The sequence below is a fragment of the Equus przewalskii genome, chromosome 3, assembly GCF_037783145.1.
Source record: "Equus przewalskii isolate Varuska chromosome 3, EquPr2, whole genome shotgun sequence".
In the NCBI taxonomy this organism is placed as follows: Eukaryota; Metazoa; Chordata; class Mammalia; order Perissodactyla; family Equidae; genus Equus; species Equus przewalskii.
Window position 1 is genome coordinate 78,171,407 of NC_091833.1, and position 14,916 is coordinate 78,186,322.

A 14,916-nucleotide genomic window follows, 5' to 3' on the forward strand; every position below is an offset into this window, starting at 1 on the left:
CTGTGCAATTTCTCATCTTCTGTGAGACAAGCTGTCTGTTTTCTTCACACCTCCACCATTAACAAAGACAATACAAAAGATTTCTCTACTTTTAATATTTCTAGCTGGCTTAGAATAACAAGTTTTTGGATTCTATTCCATCTAATTTAGGGAAGAGAGGTGGGCATTTCTTTTTTTTTCAGAGAAGCTCAATTTTCAGTAATGTGAGCCTAAAGATTTATAAAATAGATTTATATTAAATTATGTTAATAGAAGCCTAGTAAATGCACTATTTAATTGCATGGAAAAAATGTTCCCTTTTAAGAGGTCTGTCACCTTAACAGGTACATTCAAAGATTCCCTGTGAATAATGAAAATAGGAACAATTGCTTTGATGCACTGAGCCGCATTCATCGTCTAGGACAGCTTTAGGCTGTTTGGAGAGGATGGGAGGAGCTCCTTTTAAAGCAGTGATTGCTCCTTTAAACCCAGTTTCCTCTAGCAAATAGATTCTATTGGAAGGGTCATTCTCCTCCCCTCCTCACACCCTTCAGGCTGGGCCTGAGACCCTACCCAGAGCTCTCTCCCTCTTCACTCAATGTTCAGCTTTTTCTCCTTCCCTCAACCCAGCTCTGAGCACCTCCCCACCTCCCTGAGAGAAATCTCCCAAGAAGTGCACTGAAAAGAGAATGGAGTCTCCAGGCAAGGTAGAAGTGGGAAGAAAAAAAAAAATCTGGTGAAAAACACTCTTGTCTTTTCACATACATGACCACCATCAATGGAGTTCTCTTTCTCTCTCCTCCCTCTCTTTCTCCTTCTCTCACCCTTCCCACCCCCATACACACACACATACACATACAGACCCTGCTGCCCTCTGTGACTACTTTGAGTTATAACAATCACCTTTCTGGCAATTCTCTGACCACAGTCAGGGTGAGCCAAGCAAACTGACTTTCTAATCCTGATCAGATGTAATTGGGCAGAATTGGTGGGGAGTGGGGAGGAGGGTGAAGCTAGAGAGGAGGAAGCCAGAAATCAAAGACTTCACATCCCCAAGTTATTGTTTTTCATAAAACATCCTTGGATATCCTTGGGAGGATGGGGGGAGGGGGTTCCTAAGCTATGATGACCATTTCAGAATAAGGGGGGGGCGTGGTCTACCATCATCAGTGTCTCTATCACCTGGGCCCATGGACACCCAGGGATGGGCTGCTGGATCCCTTTTGCTCTGGGCATGGTTTGCAATCAAGAAGGCTTGCTGAGTGCCGCTATCAGTGTTAGGCTGTTGGCCTTGGGCTTGTGTTGGTCACTGAGTAGTAGGGTGAAGGGGAAAGGTCTCTGCTCCTCCTCTTTGCTCACAATGTCTGGAATGAGTCAGGGCAGGATGGCAGGAGGTCATCCTTCCTGGCCTCCATCCCCTCTCCCCTGCCCCCACCTCTTTTCCTATTTAAAGCTACCACAGGACGTGTTCTCAAAGAGGTGGACTCAGCCACACAAACAGCTCCTGCTGCTCACTTCTTTTCTCTCAGTGGAGCAAGGTCCTCATTTCTAATTCTCATTTTCATTCTCTTTCTCTCTTTCCATTATGTGTTTATAGGCCCCTAAGAAGCCATGTTTTGGGGGAACAAAGTTCTGTTTTTCAAGCGGAGGCACACTGAAAAGCTAGCATCTAGTCTTCCCAAGAAGTAAAACTGTTAAAGGTGACCTCACACTGAGACAGGGACCAGCCTAAAGAGACAGGGCCATGTGTAAGTCCCCTGGCCTAACAAGATGAGGCCCCTAACCAATCCTCAAGCTAGGAGAATCAGATAGAGACCACCAAGATCCACCTTCCACAGCATGGGACTTTCCCTGGCTGAAGCATGCTCCCTAGCACCAGGAGTCCACTGGAGGTGACCCTAGCTCCATTAGCATAGTAAAAATCACACCCAGGGTGGAGAGTTAGCAAGCTAATGATATATGCAATGCATATGGTGGTATGTCATCAGCGCAGGCACAGGGAAAAACACCACCTCTACATGCATGACAAGGTCCTCCTCCCCAGCCTTTGCCTAATAAGAAGCCCTAATATCCCACTCCCTAATGAGACAGTCACCTGCCCCTTTCCTTTCCGCACCAGCTCCCTTGTGCCTCTTCTGTGCACAAGCTAATAAACTTTTAGTTTCCTACTCGGATTTGTTGTTTCTCTTGATTTCTCTCCTGAGGGACAACCAGAACCCAATGCACTGCTAACAACACATCTTCAATATTCCTCTTTAATAAATCTGGGGACACTGCACTTGGAGTGTTTCATATCAAGATTGTTTCACAGAGTATTTGTGTGTCTGAGTTTGTGTGTCTAAGTGTTGGCTTCAGGTGTTCTTGACCTAAGGTGAAACTGGGGGCCATTGAAATCAGACAGGTTCCCAAAGTCTTATTGTGATATGCAAACTTCAAAAACATCAACTGATTTTGGGGGAGGAGGGAACGTAAAATCTACCCTAGTAGACAAGGAGACCTCATGGTCCACTCTGAAAGTGACAAGAAGGTCCACTGGGCACCGAATGTCTTAGACAAGGAGGACCTCCCTGGGAAACCTGGAGAGCCCTTCCTCGGAGAATGTCCAACTTCTAGATGGGTATCTTTGCCTGAATCTTTTTGCCTCTGGTGGGAGATCCATTGTTCATTCTCTCTTCCCTAAGGAATGTCCCCAAAGACAGTACGGAGACAGACTGAGACCACGTACGCAGCCCAAAGGCAGGCGGGGAGGGCTGGCGCCGCGACTCCTTCGCAGGGCGGCGGAGCTGGGCGCGCCGCGAAGCATCAGCCTTGGGTGTGGCAAGTGGATGGCTCCGCGCTCCCGGCGCAGGGTCTGGCACTGGGGAGCCGAGTGCGGCGCAGAGGCTCCGGTCCCGACTGGGTATGGACCTGGGGAGAGCCGGCCCGAGCGCGGGGCAACAGAGTGGCCGGGCAGGGTGTGGATGCGAGAGGGACGGAGTCTGCCCACCGTCCAGATGAGGCCTCGCTTTGGGCATTTGGGCTCCAAGAGGGCTCCTTGTCCTTATTGTTATTTCCTGAGAAGGAGTACTTCTCCTTAAACGCCCGTTCTTTGCGCTTGGAAAATCCCTTCCTCCTGCCCCTGTGCTAGTGCCCGGAGAGGCTGTTCACTGGAAAGGACGGAGATGGGATCTTCAGGAAAGGCAGCGGCCGCCGCCTCCTCCCTTCGCCGCGAGCCGGCGAGGGGCCAGAGACTCTGCGTGAGAGACAGACCCAGGCGCTGAGCCCCCCAGGCCCAGGCAGCAGCAAGCTGGATGCCTGTGACCCCTGCGCAGGACCAGGCCCAGGTCGCTGCACAAAGCGGCGGCAGCTCCCTATTGAGCACAACACCGTGCGGTTTCTCCTCCCTCCTGCCTGCCCCGGCCGCTACCCGGTACCAGCATGGCAGTGGACTCAGGGCCTGGGGAGTCTGAAAGGGGAACTTTCCTTCTAAGCCTCCTGATGCTCCGTGTGTGTGTGTGTGTGTGTGTGTGTGTGTGTGTGTGTGAGAGAGAGAGAGAGAGAGAGAGAGAGAGAGAGAGAGAGAGAGAGAGTGTGTCTCCGGGAGGGGAAACCTCCCTCCTTTCTCCCTCTTGCCAAACTAGCTTTCTGCCCTCAGTTTTAGAGCCCCAACCCCACCTGTTGAGGTTCCAGTTCCTGTAGACCTAAAGTAAATCAGACCTAAAGAAGTCTGCGTATGTGTTATAAACAGTTCATATCGCTTGAACCCCTTAGGTGGCATCTTTACAGAAAATAGAAAGAACGGCAGTGGGAGTCAGTGGAACTCAGGTTGCAAGGAATGAGATCTCCTAGTTTCCATGTTTCTAGCTTCACTTCTCTCCTTTAGATGACAGGCCCTGGCTGCACTAAGGAGAGACCCAGGTGGCCCTACAGAGCCAGAGTAAGTCTTTTCTAGGGCCAGGCTTGCAGGAATTCACTCTGCAAGGTGATGAGAAGACAGGGACTAGAAGGGAGCCAATTTAGGTTAAAGTTAGTCCAAAAAAAAAAAAAAAAACCCAAGAGCCAGAAGGCACCTCTGAACTATTTTGGGAAAATGAGAATGTAAATCTTTGGACAGAATAATTCCCTGTCCCTGACCTTTTGCTTTCTCTACATTGAGGAAACCAGCTAATTTCTTAGCAAGACAATCAGGAAACGTAATATTTGTAGTCACTTGCAGCATCATTTGTAAGTTTTCATGTATTTGCTTCCAACCTGTTTGATGGATTGTAGCTCTTCCTAAAACTATTCTGACTATTCAAATTCCTTCACGTAATTCAGGTTTTAGTACTGAGAGAGCTGAGGAAGAAGAACAAAGCGGGCGGGCTGCCACAGAATATAAATCTCAGATTAGGGATTTTCAACTTTCCCTACTAAATGAATTAAAAGGTTTGCCTGTCATTAGTTGTCAGTGTCACTCTAAATGGAGTGATTTGTCCTGTCAACTGTGAGGAGGTTAGCTATTTGGAGGATGGGAGTACTATCCGGGAGGCAGCATCATGACTGAAAGCATCTTCTTGGCAGAAGTTTCCTGTTACAGAGAAATCCCACAGAGCCACAAACTCCCTCAACCAGGAGACCCACATTCCCAAGTTTTAGTAACACTTTCCTCTGAATTCTCAGATACTTTTTTTTCCTGCCCATGCCTTTCTCTAGATATGGAGGAGAGAGAGACTGGGGAAGATGGTGAGAGCAAACACCACGAATTTAAAACCTTGATTTTGTTTCATTTATTTAAATAAATATAAATATAAATTTTATATAAAACTATTCACATACAAAGGGACTTCCAGGGGCTTGGATTTTAAACTCTCCCCAGGCAAATTTTCAGAAAGCAAGACCTACAGGGTTTAGTTTTCTAAATTATTCGCAATTCAATACTTTCATTTTTAAAAGAACAACAAAATAATCAAGAAACCCCGTGTTCTGATCACGTTTTGAAGGACAGTAGGGAAGGGGAAATGACATGCGCTTTCAAAAACCACTATACAGTGTTAAACTTAAACCAACCCTGTTTCTTCTCTGTTTATGACCAGACTGAGTTGAATCTAGATTATGTACATTTTTAAAAAACGATCTATAACTGTGAGTGGAGCCCTCAACAAATAGGTCAAGGAGAAGGCGTGAAGGGTCAGGCGCGGCATGTACAACCCAGGAACTCTCGGGTCCGTTCCTTTCCAGATGGGACCATGGAATAGCAGAGGATTTGGGCCCTTGGTGCCTGCCTTGGCGTTGAGGGGGCTGCCGGAAGCGGGTGGTGAAAGAGGGGCAGCCCTCCCTCATAAGGGGGAAATCTCCTTGTCATCGTTGGCTGAGGCCGGCGACAAGGAGTCCTCATCCTCCGAGCGCGCATAGTGCGCCTGGCTGCCGACACACTTGCAGCCCGCGTGACTGTTCCTCTGCGTGCCCTTCCCTTCCTTCTTATGCTTCACCCGGCGGTTCTGAAACCAGATTTTCACCTGCTTCTCCGACAGGTTCAGGTAAGTGGCGATTTCGATCCTCCGGAGTCGAGACAGGTACATGTTGGAAGAGAATTCCCGCTCCAGCTCCAGGAGCTGCGTGCTGGTGAACGCTGTCCTCATCCTCTTGCCGTTGGGTACCTGGCTGGCGTCCGAGCCCCCTGCAGACCGGCCAAGAGAGAGCAAAGAGGTAATTCTCCGGCGAGGCGCTCCCACTCACGTGCCATCCCGTGGGAAGGACGCCTCTCAAGGACCCACCCGCGACACTCAACCAAACACCTGTATCCATCCCTCATCCCTTCCCATTTCATGGCACATCGTTACTTAGTCGGGAAGGACAAGAGACGCCCAAAGCAAGTGAAGGCCTTTGATGTGCGGGCCGTAAAGTCAGAGGATTAAACGAGGGGTGGGGGCTGGCATTGCCCGGCCGTCTCCCTTCAAGCCTTAAGGAAAGATAGGCGGGCTTAGCCAAAAACATCGAAACGCTAATTAGCCAGCCCCGAGGCCAGAATGCCACATCTGAGTTCAAACACAGCCACCCCGAACCTCAGTCAGTTAACCTCCCGTTTCTCAGCCCTCAAGCGCGAAGTCCCAAAGGCCCCGATATTACGCAAGACTTGGGCACCAGGTACCAGGAATGAAGTGCACCAGGCAGTTTGAGAGGTTGGCAAGCTAACTTCCACCTTCGTGGAACTTCTGGGGACGACTCCACAGTTACACCAAAAGCCCCTCCTCTCTCCCCACCCCGCCCCCCGGGCTCCCACTTCCTCCACCGAAGGCGGAAAGTTTGCTCCAGGGAGCTGGGAAGGCGCGGCGCGCAGGTGCCCAGAGACCCCGCCCTACCCATGGTGAGGCAGTGGAATCTCCGCGGGTCTGCCACGTTGTAGGTGGTGGTGGCGCAGACAGGTGCGTGGTGCTGCGGGTGCCCCAAGGCCGCCGCGGCCGCTGCCGCTGCCGCCGCAGCCGCTGCGGCAGCGGCCGAGCCGGGCTGCTGGGGCTGGTGGTGGTGATGGTGGTGCTGCGGCGGGTGGTGGTGATGGTGCGCGTGGCTCACGCGCGGGCAAAACTGCGCGTCCCCAGGACCCGAAGAGAACTGACTCTTGAGCAGGGGCAGGGCCCCGGCGCCCCCAGCCGCCCCGCCACCTCCGGCCCCTGCACTCCCGGCCCCTGCGCCCCCGCCGCCAGAGCCCGCCGGCCCACGAGAAGAGTGCAGGTGCGAAGTGACGCAGAGCGGGCAAACGCAGAACGCGCCGCTCTTGCGGGATGGGCACCCGGGCCCGGACACCGACATCACCAATGGGGACGGCATGCCCAGCGGGATGAAGAAATCTGGCCCAGGGTGCGGCTCAGGCAGCGAGGGCGCGGGCCTTGAGGAGTCCTTGATGATGAGCGAGTCGACATAGAAGGAGCGCGACATGTCGGGAGGGGTGGGTGGCTGGAGGGCCCGGCCGGCCGAGTCGCCCCCTCCCCTTTCCTGGTCTGAGCTCTGCCCCGGGCGCGGCGCGGACGCAGGCGGTCAAGCCCTTGGGGACGCGGAGGTGTTGGCGTCTGGGCTGCGAACAAAGGGGTCCCTGGAGAGGGCTGGTCCTCACGTCCCCCGCCTGGCGCCCCGGCTCTGGGATTTTATAGCCCCCACCCCGGCACGTGATGCTGCGGAGTACCGCTCGGCTCAGGCTCCTCGGCAGCTCCCCACCCTCGGGATAGGCTGCCCGAGTCACAACAGAAGCGGCGAGGAGGGGCGGGCGCGCGGCGGGGAAGAACTCGGAGGAGGGGGATGGGGGAGACTTTGCAAAGTGTAGGTTTTGTTAATTTCGCGGGGAGGCCAGCCTCCTCCCCCTCTTTCTCCACGCTTTCTCGAGAAATTGCAGAGCTCCATCCTTCATCCCATCCCTCTCCCTAGCCTAGGCCCCAGTCTAGCTCATCCGTGCCCCGCGGCCGCAAAGCGCACCAGGTGGGGACTTGGAGGCTTTTTAATAGGGATGCCCCATGCGCCCTGCTCCTCGGTGCCCGCGGTGGCTGAGGCACGGTAAAGTGTGAGGCCTGAGGTTTGGAGCAGAATTGTGCGGGCGGCGGACTGGCAGAGGCCCAGTCCCGGAGTGCAGCTTGGGCCGCGGAAGCGCACACACACACGCGCTGTTCCCCAGGGTTTGCACTTGGCCGAGGTCATTCAGGTGGTTAGTTCGTGACGGATCCCGGGCGTAACAGTGAGGCCTCCCAGCTAAGAAGCTGCCCAGCTTTTCATTCTCATGCTTGAGAAGCTCTAAAATGCCTTTACACTTGGAGCCTTCCTGGGGCCACTCAAAACAACGACCCTTCCTTGTGCCTCTAATGGGCAGCTCCTCCTTTTTTCAGAGAGAGACGTTGAAGAGTCCCTCTTTTCTTTCTCCAAGGGTTTCAGCGCTGTATTTCCAGGCCAATCCTACAAACTCCATCCCAAGGATTTTGGAGAGAAGACCCAAGCCCCAGCCCGCCTGGAGACTGGGCAGGGTTTGGGGGAGGCCTTTGCTCTGGGTCCTGCGATCTCCTGCCCCTCTGCATTTTACAGTTCTAGGGCAGCTGGCAGGCTATCCAGGAAGCACTCTCCACTCCCCACCCCTTTAAAAGCCCAAAAGTTTGAAGGGAACTGAGGCACTCAAGGAATCCTGCCTCTGGATGGGAGAAGTGGCTTGCTTAGTAAAGGAAGTCTCTCTGGCTGGCAGAGGGTCCAGTGGAAGACTTGTATACCAGTGGGTGTGTGGGAAAGGGTGGCTGCCCAGAGGGGCTGTTGATCTTTTGGGAAAGCAAACGGCAGATATGACAGCTTTCTCTTCTTTCCCCATGTAAAAATCTGGATAGAGTAGGGAGGGTGAGCAACAAGTCGGATCCTTTTTTGGAAACAGCACACTTGAGGCCTGAGTTCACGATGGTGCTAAGAAACTTGGGGACAGGACTCCCTCCGCTTGCAAGAACCAAGCGCCCAAATCCTAGGGGAGCACCACTTCTCAGCTGGAGGCTGGGTTGTCTTCCTCTCTCCTCTTTCTGTCTCCTGTTTCCCCTCTGCATCTCTGTGACCCTCTCTCTTGCCTGCTAGAGAAGTGTAATTGGGTTGTAGGGACGCCCCGCTCTGGGGAGCCCAGGATTTATGGATGGCAATTAAAGTTTTATGAATTGCAGCTGAGGCTGGTTATTGAGCTATTTGAATGTGATTAGAATTCAATTAGAAAGCGGTTAGTGGACGGTGGGTCTCTAGAGTGTAAACAGACAGCTATTCCAGAAATGTGCTAATCCAACATCTTGTGACAACAATTAAGGAGTTTCAGGGCTTAACTCAGGGCAGCTCAGCTGTAACTACTTTTGTACCACAAGGTTTGCCGATGCAGATGCTCAGCCTCAACCCAGCCTGCCTGCCCAGCCCGCCCTCCCTCACTAGTGTCAGGAGAATCCAGGCAGTCCCCGGAATCATTCCAGCTCCAGAAAGAAGACTGGGAGCTCAACTACTGAGAGATGCTTCGTGGCAGGCTGCTTTTTACAGGCCTAAATTGTCCAAATAGGTGACATGATTTCTACATTCACTTTGCAAAGTATATATATTTTTTCACTTAAAATTTTACATAATATATATTTATATGTATTTATTCACTTTGCAAATATATATATAATATATATGTATGTATATGTATAAAATGCCTCTTTGAGAGTAATAGTTTTCTCTCTCTTTGTCCCCACTCTGGGTTAAGGAGGTTATCCAAAGTCTGTTTTGGGCTAACAGTTTGGGTCACAGTGCTCCCGCTGGTTCTGGGTGTGCCCCTAGGAAGAACTCTTATACTAATGTGCTGGAAGTTGTGCTTATGTGAGGATCATTTTATTTTAGAGAATCCAAAAGATGAAGCTTGAGCATCTAAGTCATTTTATGTCTGACTATAGAAACATGCAATTGGAGTGCTAAGGAATTTTGAGAAAGTGAGAGGCCCATGGGGTCGCTTAGGGCTGCAAGAGGACCAGCAGCCTGGGGCCAGACTGAGGCTGAAAGCAGACCGTGTCTGAGAAACTTACCTTTTGTAGTACTTGGTTAATTGCTCGAGCCCCCCAAGAGCAAGTATTTTGGGGTCATGCTCCATACTGGAGCATCTTCTCAGACTCTTCTCATTAGTTCTCTTTGGATTTCTCAGTGTCTCCCTCCCCTCTCTCTCTTTCTCTCTCTCTCCCTCTTTCTCCCTTCCTCCACTGCAGCCCCATCTTCAGAAGCCTGCCCCACTGTGCCTTGTCTCCCCTCCCCAAACGAAGCCTACCCTCCAAGTCCCTGGGCATTTTTGTGGCTGGCCTTGCCCAGCCGGACCCTTCCCCAAGACAGCAGCATCTCGAACCCGCTTGGAGCAGGAGTGGACCCCAAGCAGACCGTTGGCATGCTCCCATGGTGCCCCTGCTGCCACCCAATTTTATTTCTCAGTGATTCTGTCCGATAAAATTTCATCGTCCATTAAGTAATCCCTGAAATGAGAGCTCTTATGAGCCTATAATGAGCTCTAATTGCCACGACTCGGGGAGCCACGTGGAAGGATTTATTTGGTATTAAGCAGTTGGGTACAGAGTACAGGCTGTTACCTAAGCCATTGCTTTCATAATTCAAGGAGAAAATTAGTTCTTTTAAGGGGGTGGGAATCCTTTGATTTCCTCCCTCTTGCTTGGGATGACAGAGGATGGTTTTGTCTTCCTTGAGTGCAAGACAGTGTCACAAATGCAAAGGTAACAAAATTGTCCCTCCTTCATCCCCCGCCCCTCCCTGGTCAGGACACCCCACGCTTACCCTCAATTGAGAAGAAACCAAAGCAGTTCAGAGACACTGCCTTCTTACCCCTAGACTCTCTAACTTGAGCCTGGAGGAGCAGTTTCCTTCCAGCTCAAACTTGAGATGTGAATTCTCGGTTGCAGCTTTCAGAAAGTCTGCCAGTACTTTGCCCCCATCCTGGGTCACACCTGACCTGAAACCCACGTTCCCTTCTTCCTTCTCTCTCTTCCGGTTTCCTTTCATGGGCAAAGTCAGGGAAGGTAAAGGGCGCAGACTCAGCATTGCTGATTCAACAGGCCCTAGAGTTCTGACCCACTGATGTGCTTAGCTCTTTTTTCTGGCTGTAGCTCCCACTTTGCCTTCCCTCGTGCACCCCCCCACCCCCATCCCTAGTCCTTTTTTCTCTCAGTTTCTGCGTTTGCCCACACGGTTCTCCTGTCCCAAACGGAGGCCGAGAACAGGGCGGGACAGCCCAGGAGTTGGCGGGGCCGCCTCGGATTTATTTGCTCCTCTTACATTGATTTCATATTAGTTTCCAAAGCGATGAATGATCTCAAAGCTGGGTTTTGTTAACTGAACACAAACAGGAGACAGGACTTACTTGCCCCCAGCTCCCTTTAATGAGGTCATTATCAAAGCGTGAACAAGTCTATGAATGTTTTATTGAAAGCGCATCGTTAACTTGTATCCATCCTTTTCTCCGAGTGGCATTGTGATATTGCTGTCTGTGGCACATCTTACCCGATATAGCCCGAGATTTCCCCATTCTCTGTAACCAGGCAACCCTTTCTGAATACCCAAAAATTGAAAAGAACCGCTTAGTCTTCAAGAAAGTCCTCAATAATAGTGGAAAAGAACAAAGATCCAGGAGACAACAAAATGCCACAGGGGTGACTTTTCATGAGCAATTATCTCTCATTAATCAGAAGAACAGCTGCAATATTAATTTTCTCTCTTTCTTCCTCTCTTTTCACAGTCCCCAACATTTGAATAATCATAAATTTTGATTTTATGAAGGAGTCACATTTTCAGGGGCTGGAGGAAAGCAGCTACCTAGGTGAAGGCAAGGAGAAAACGCTCTCATTTTATTTTTTTGTCGTTGTTTGGGTAAAACTGCCAACAAAGCAAAATGGAAAAATAAAAATAGAAGGGAAATGCTAGAGAAAATGGTCCCCCCCCCCCTTCTTCTTCTGGATGGCGGCTGAGAATCAGGAGTCTTTTTCCCGCGCCCCCTCCTAACAACTCCCCCCCCCCCCCATTTTTTCTCCCCCTGCCCAGACCTCTTCCCCAGTTCTGCTCCGAGCAAGGCGGAGGGAAATGTCCCCGGCGTCTGGCGTGGGAGTTTCAGCCGGGTTTCTGCCCGTTTAACTTGCAAACGTGAAGCCAAGCGTTGTCGATCTGACCAAAGAGACACTCTTTGGGCGTAACTTGCATTGTGGCCATCAAAAGCCCGCCAGCCTTGGATGAACTGAGACGTGCATTCAGCAGAAATGGGGCGCTCGCTCTCCTTTCAGGCGCCGGAGAGGCGATTGTTCACAGGATGTGTAGCCAGGGTGGAAAACGAGGGTCCCCAGATAAGGCTGCAACCTGCAAACGGGCTTGGGGGACTTAAAAGAATCTCATTAAAGCCGAGGCTGTAATTAGCAAATACACACTCATAGAGAACCCAAGCCCCTCTTGAAAAGCTGTGAGGCGGGATGAAAGAGGGGCAGTTGAGAGTCAGTACCCACATTCCTGCGCTGGTTGAGCGACGAGGGGCTCAGGCGCCCGGCTGCCCCTTCAGCTGTCCCAAGATTGTTACCTTTAATGCGCGTCCGGGCGAGGCCGTTCCGCCGAGAGGGCAGGCTACGAGCCTTGTGCTCGCCCATCACCAATAAATGATCTTGCTTCTCCCTAGTGTTTATTCAGAGCGGATGGGCCTTTGAGAAACCTGAATTCGCCTTTGTGCTCACCACAGGCGCAAGAGTTCAATTCGGCCTCGGAGAAGGGGGTGGGGGACGCTTCTGGGAAAGGAGTGAGGATTTTGGCTCCGAATTTCAGGAACTGCCGTTTCCGGGGCCTCCCAACAGTTTTTTGATGGCCCCGAATGGGCGCCGCACAGCCCCTCTGCTCCCCACTTCACCTTAACGTTCGCACACCCCCAAATCCTTAAGCGTAACAAGGCATCCCTCCCTCACCCTTAAAGCTCTCCTCTGTCATCAGAATAAAATTTATTGAGCGCCTACTCGGTGCCCAGCGTGTGCTGGGCGCGGCGGGGAGCACGCCTGAAAAGGCCAAGACTGTATCCAATAGAATATTGTTTCATTTCGGTAACAATGGCCTGAGGTGGGGAACAATTATCCGGATAATTGAAGCAAATGCTCCACCTCCTCCCTCCCTTTCCAGTTCCCTTGGTGCTTGCCATTTTTTTTTTTCTACCTTTTTCAGAGATGGCGTTTTTTATTTGGTCAGGAGGGTGAAATTGGGAGTGTAAGGTGGGGGCTGAATTATTCACACGCATACCAATTCTCCACTTCCCTTGGCCTAAGTTTGCTGAAAGCATTGGGCAGAAATAGCTGCTTAGTAATGGGACTCAAGGCAGTTTTGTTTTTTTTAGTTACCAAAAAGAGAGTGAAACTTTGTAATTTTTAGCCATCTGGCCTTTCTGTTGTTCAACTTCGGTCATCTACAAAAATCACCTGGAGAGTGTTTTAAAAATATCAGTGCCCTAGAGATTTTGATTTAATGGTGTGGGGCCAGAACGTCAGAATTTAAAAAACAAAAAGACCCTCCCAAACTCTTGACGTGGTTCTGATGCAGGTGAGGGTTGAGAAATAATGGATATATCCTACCTCCTACTCCTGCTTATCCTGGAGCCTGAAGAGAATAACAACCTCTCTGAACATCGTTCAGTAATTGATAGTTTGAAAGTGTGTATTGAGTGCCTTCCACGTGCTAGGGAATTCTGTTGCACAAGACCTGTCCCCTGGGAGTTTCCAATGAGTTAAATGAATCAACAAATCAACTCAAAGCTGATAAATTACAAAAGGTAGCAAGAATTCGAAAGAAAAGCCCACATGGCTCTGGGATTGAATAAAACTGAAGCCTGAAGTGACCCACAGGATGAGTAAACTGGTGTTGGCCTGGGAAGGAAAGGGGGACGGGGAATGTGTGCAGGCCACTGAAGGGCGTGCACAAGAGCGGGGCAGAGTTTCTCTCTTGGCTAATCGCAAGAAGGGAAAGGAGGCCAGGGAGATTGGTGGAAGAATCTCAGTTTGTGCATCTGTGAAACAGGAAAAATGCCCACCACCTTCGGGTCCTTGTGAGGCAATAAGGGCTGCTTAGCACCAGTCTGGTGCCTCGTAAGAGCTCAGGGCATCTCTTGCTTTTATTATTTGGGACCTGCAGGTCCATGTGCCCTTGGAGGCTTAGGAATGAGGTATCAGAGCCCTGGGCATTGCAGCAAGGAACCCGGAAGCCGGAGCCCGCTGCCCAATCATCTCTCTGTCCTGGTGCGTCTCTTCTGGGCAGAGTTTTGCTCTCCAAGACTCCTCTGCAGTGTCCCGATGGTGCCCAACCCGAGGCGCACCTGTCTCCCTTCAGCAGCCTCAACAACCTGGGCCTGCCAGGGGAACTGCGGCCACCTCCACCTCCCTACCCCTGTCAAAGACTTCTCATCCTGGCAGTCCCTTCTTGGGACTGTGCCCTAAATTTCACGGCTTCGGTGAACTGGAGAACCTTCCAGCTTTGCTGACCTGTTTTGCAGAGGAGGAAACAGGTGTATGTCAATCTTCATAGCCACCACTTCCTGGGCTCTCAATGGGTGCTGGCCCAGAATCAGGAGCCTTGCTTGCATGACCTCATTAATCCGCACAACTGCCCTACCAGATAAAATGCCATTAGTATGGCTGTTTCTTGGATGATAATCCTGAGTCTTATTGAAATTCAAAGACTTACCCAAGGCCACAGAGCTAGAGATGGCAGAGCCAGAATTCAGACCCGGTCAGTCTAATGTGGGGGCCTTGAGTTTTAGGCACTAGGCAATACTATCTCCTACTAATATCTAGCATTTATTGAGTACCTACCATGTGACTGGCTATGACTTAAGCCTTTAATGCATCATTTATTTCTCACAATGACCCTGTGAGGTAGATACTTTTATTATTTACTTGTTTCTTGTCCACTTCTTGGGTAGTGTGGTTTTCCTATATATTAAAGATTATAAAGGCCAGTCTAATATGGCCCATATGACAGAAAGGGCACAGATGGGAATTGGGATGAGGATAGAGAATGTGATTGTTTTTGCTCTCCTGCGCCCAGAACATAGTAAGTACTGAAAGACATTTGAGTGGTTGAAAGCAACATCTTGTTCTTTTACTTCAAAAGCCTTCATCATAATCAATACATATGGCTGCTGGTTTACTTCATTGCTGGTTGCGTACCCCCCAGTCCCTAGTTGACTGCAACCTGCACCTGGGCACAAACTGGGTCTATTTTGTTTATTCACCCATGTATGTCAAACGTCCAGCCCGGAGCTGGCATATATTGGGAGTGAGAAAAATATTTATTGAACGATGGATTCCTCACTTGACAGGGAAACTGAGGCACGGAGAGGCTATGCAACTTGTCCAAGCCCACACAGCTTGGAAGTGGCAGCGGGAGGATTCAACCCGAGGTCTTTCTAACGCTAAGACCCTGTTCGCCTTCTCGCCCTAGCCC

The 14,916-nt window shown here is 50.8% G+C and overlaps 1 protein-coding gene across 1 annotated transcript; it reads right to left on the reverse strand.

The window, feature by feature from the left end:
- Positions 1-4,723: 4,723 nt before the first annotated feature.
- Positions 4,724-7,034, reverse strand: GSX2 (GS homeobox 2). The gene is made up of 2 exons (XM_008522212.2): positions 6,297-7,034; positions 4,724-5,614 (listed from the first exon to the last, which is right to left on the reverse strand). Exons 1-2 carry the CDS (start codon positions 6,868-6,870, stop codon positions 5,274-5,276), a joined length of 915 nt encoding a protein of 304 aa, XP_008520434.2. The 5' UTR covers positions 6,871-7,034; the 3' UTR covers positions 4,724-5,273.
- Positions 7,035-14,916: the final 7,882 nt, after the last annotated feature.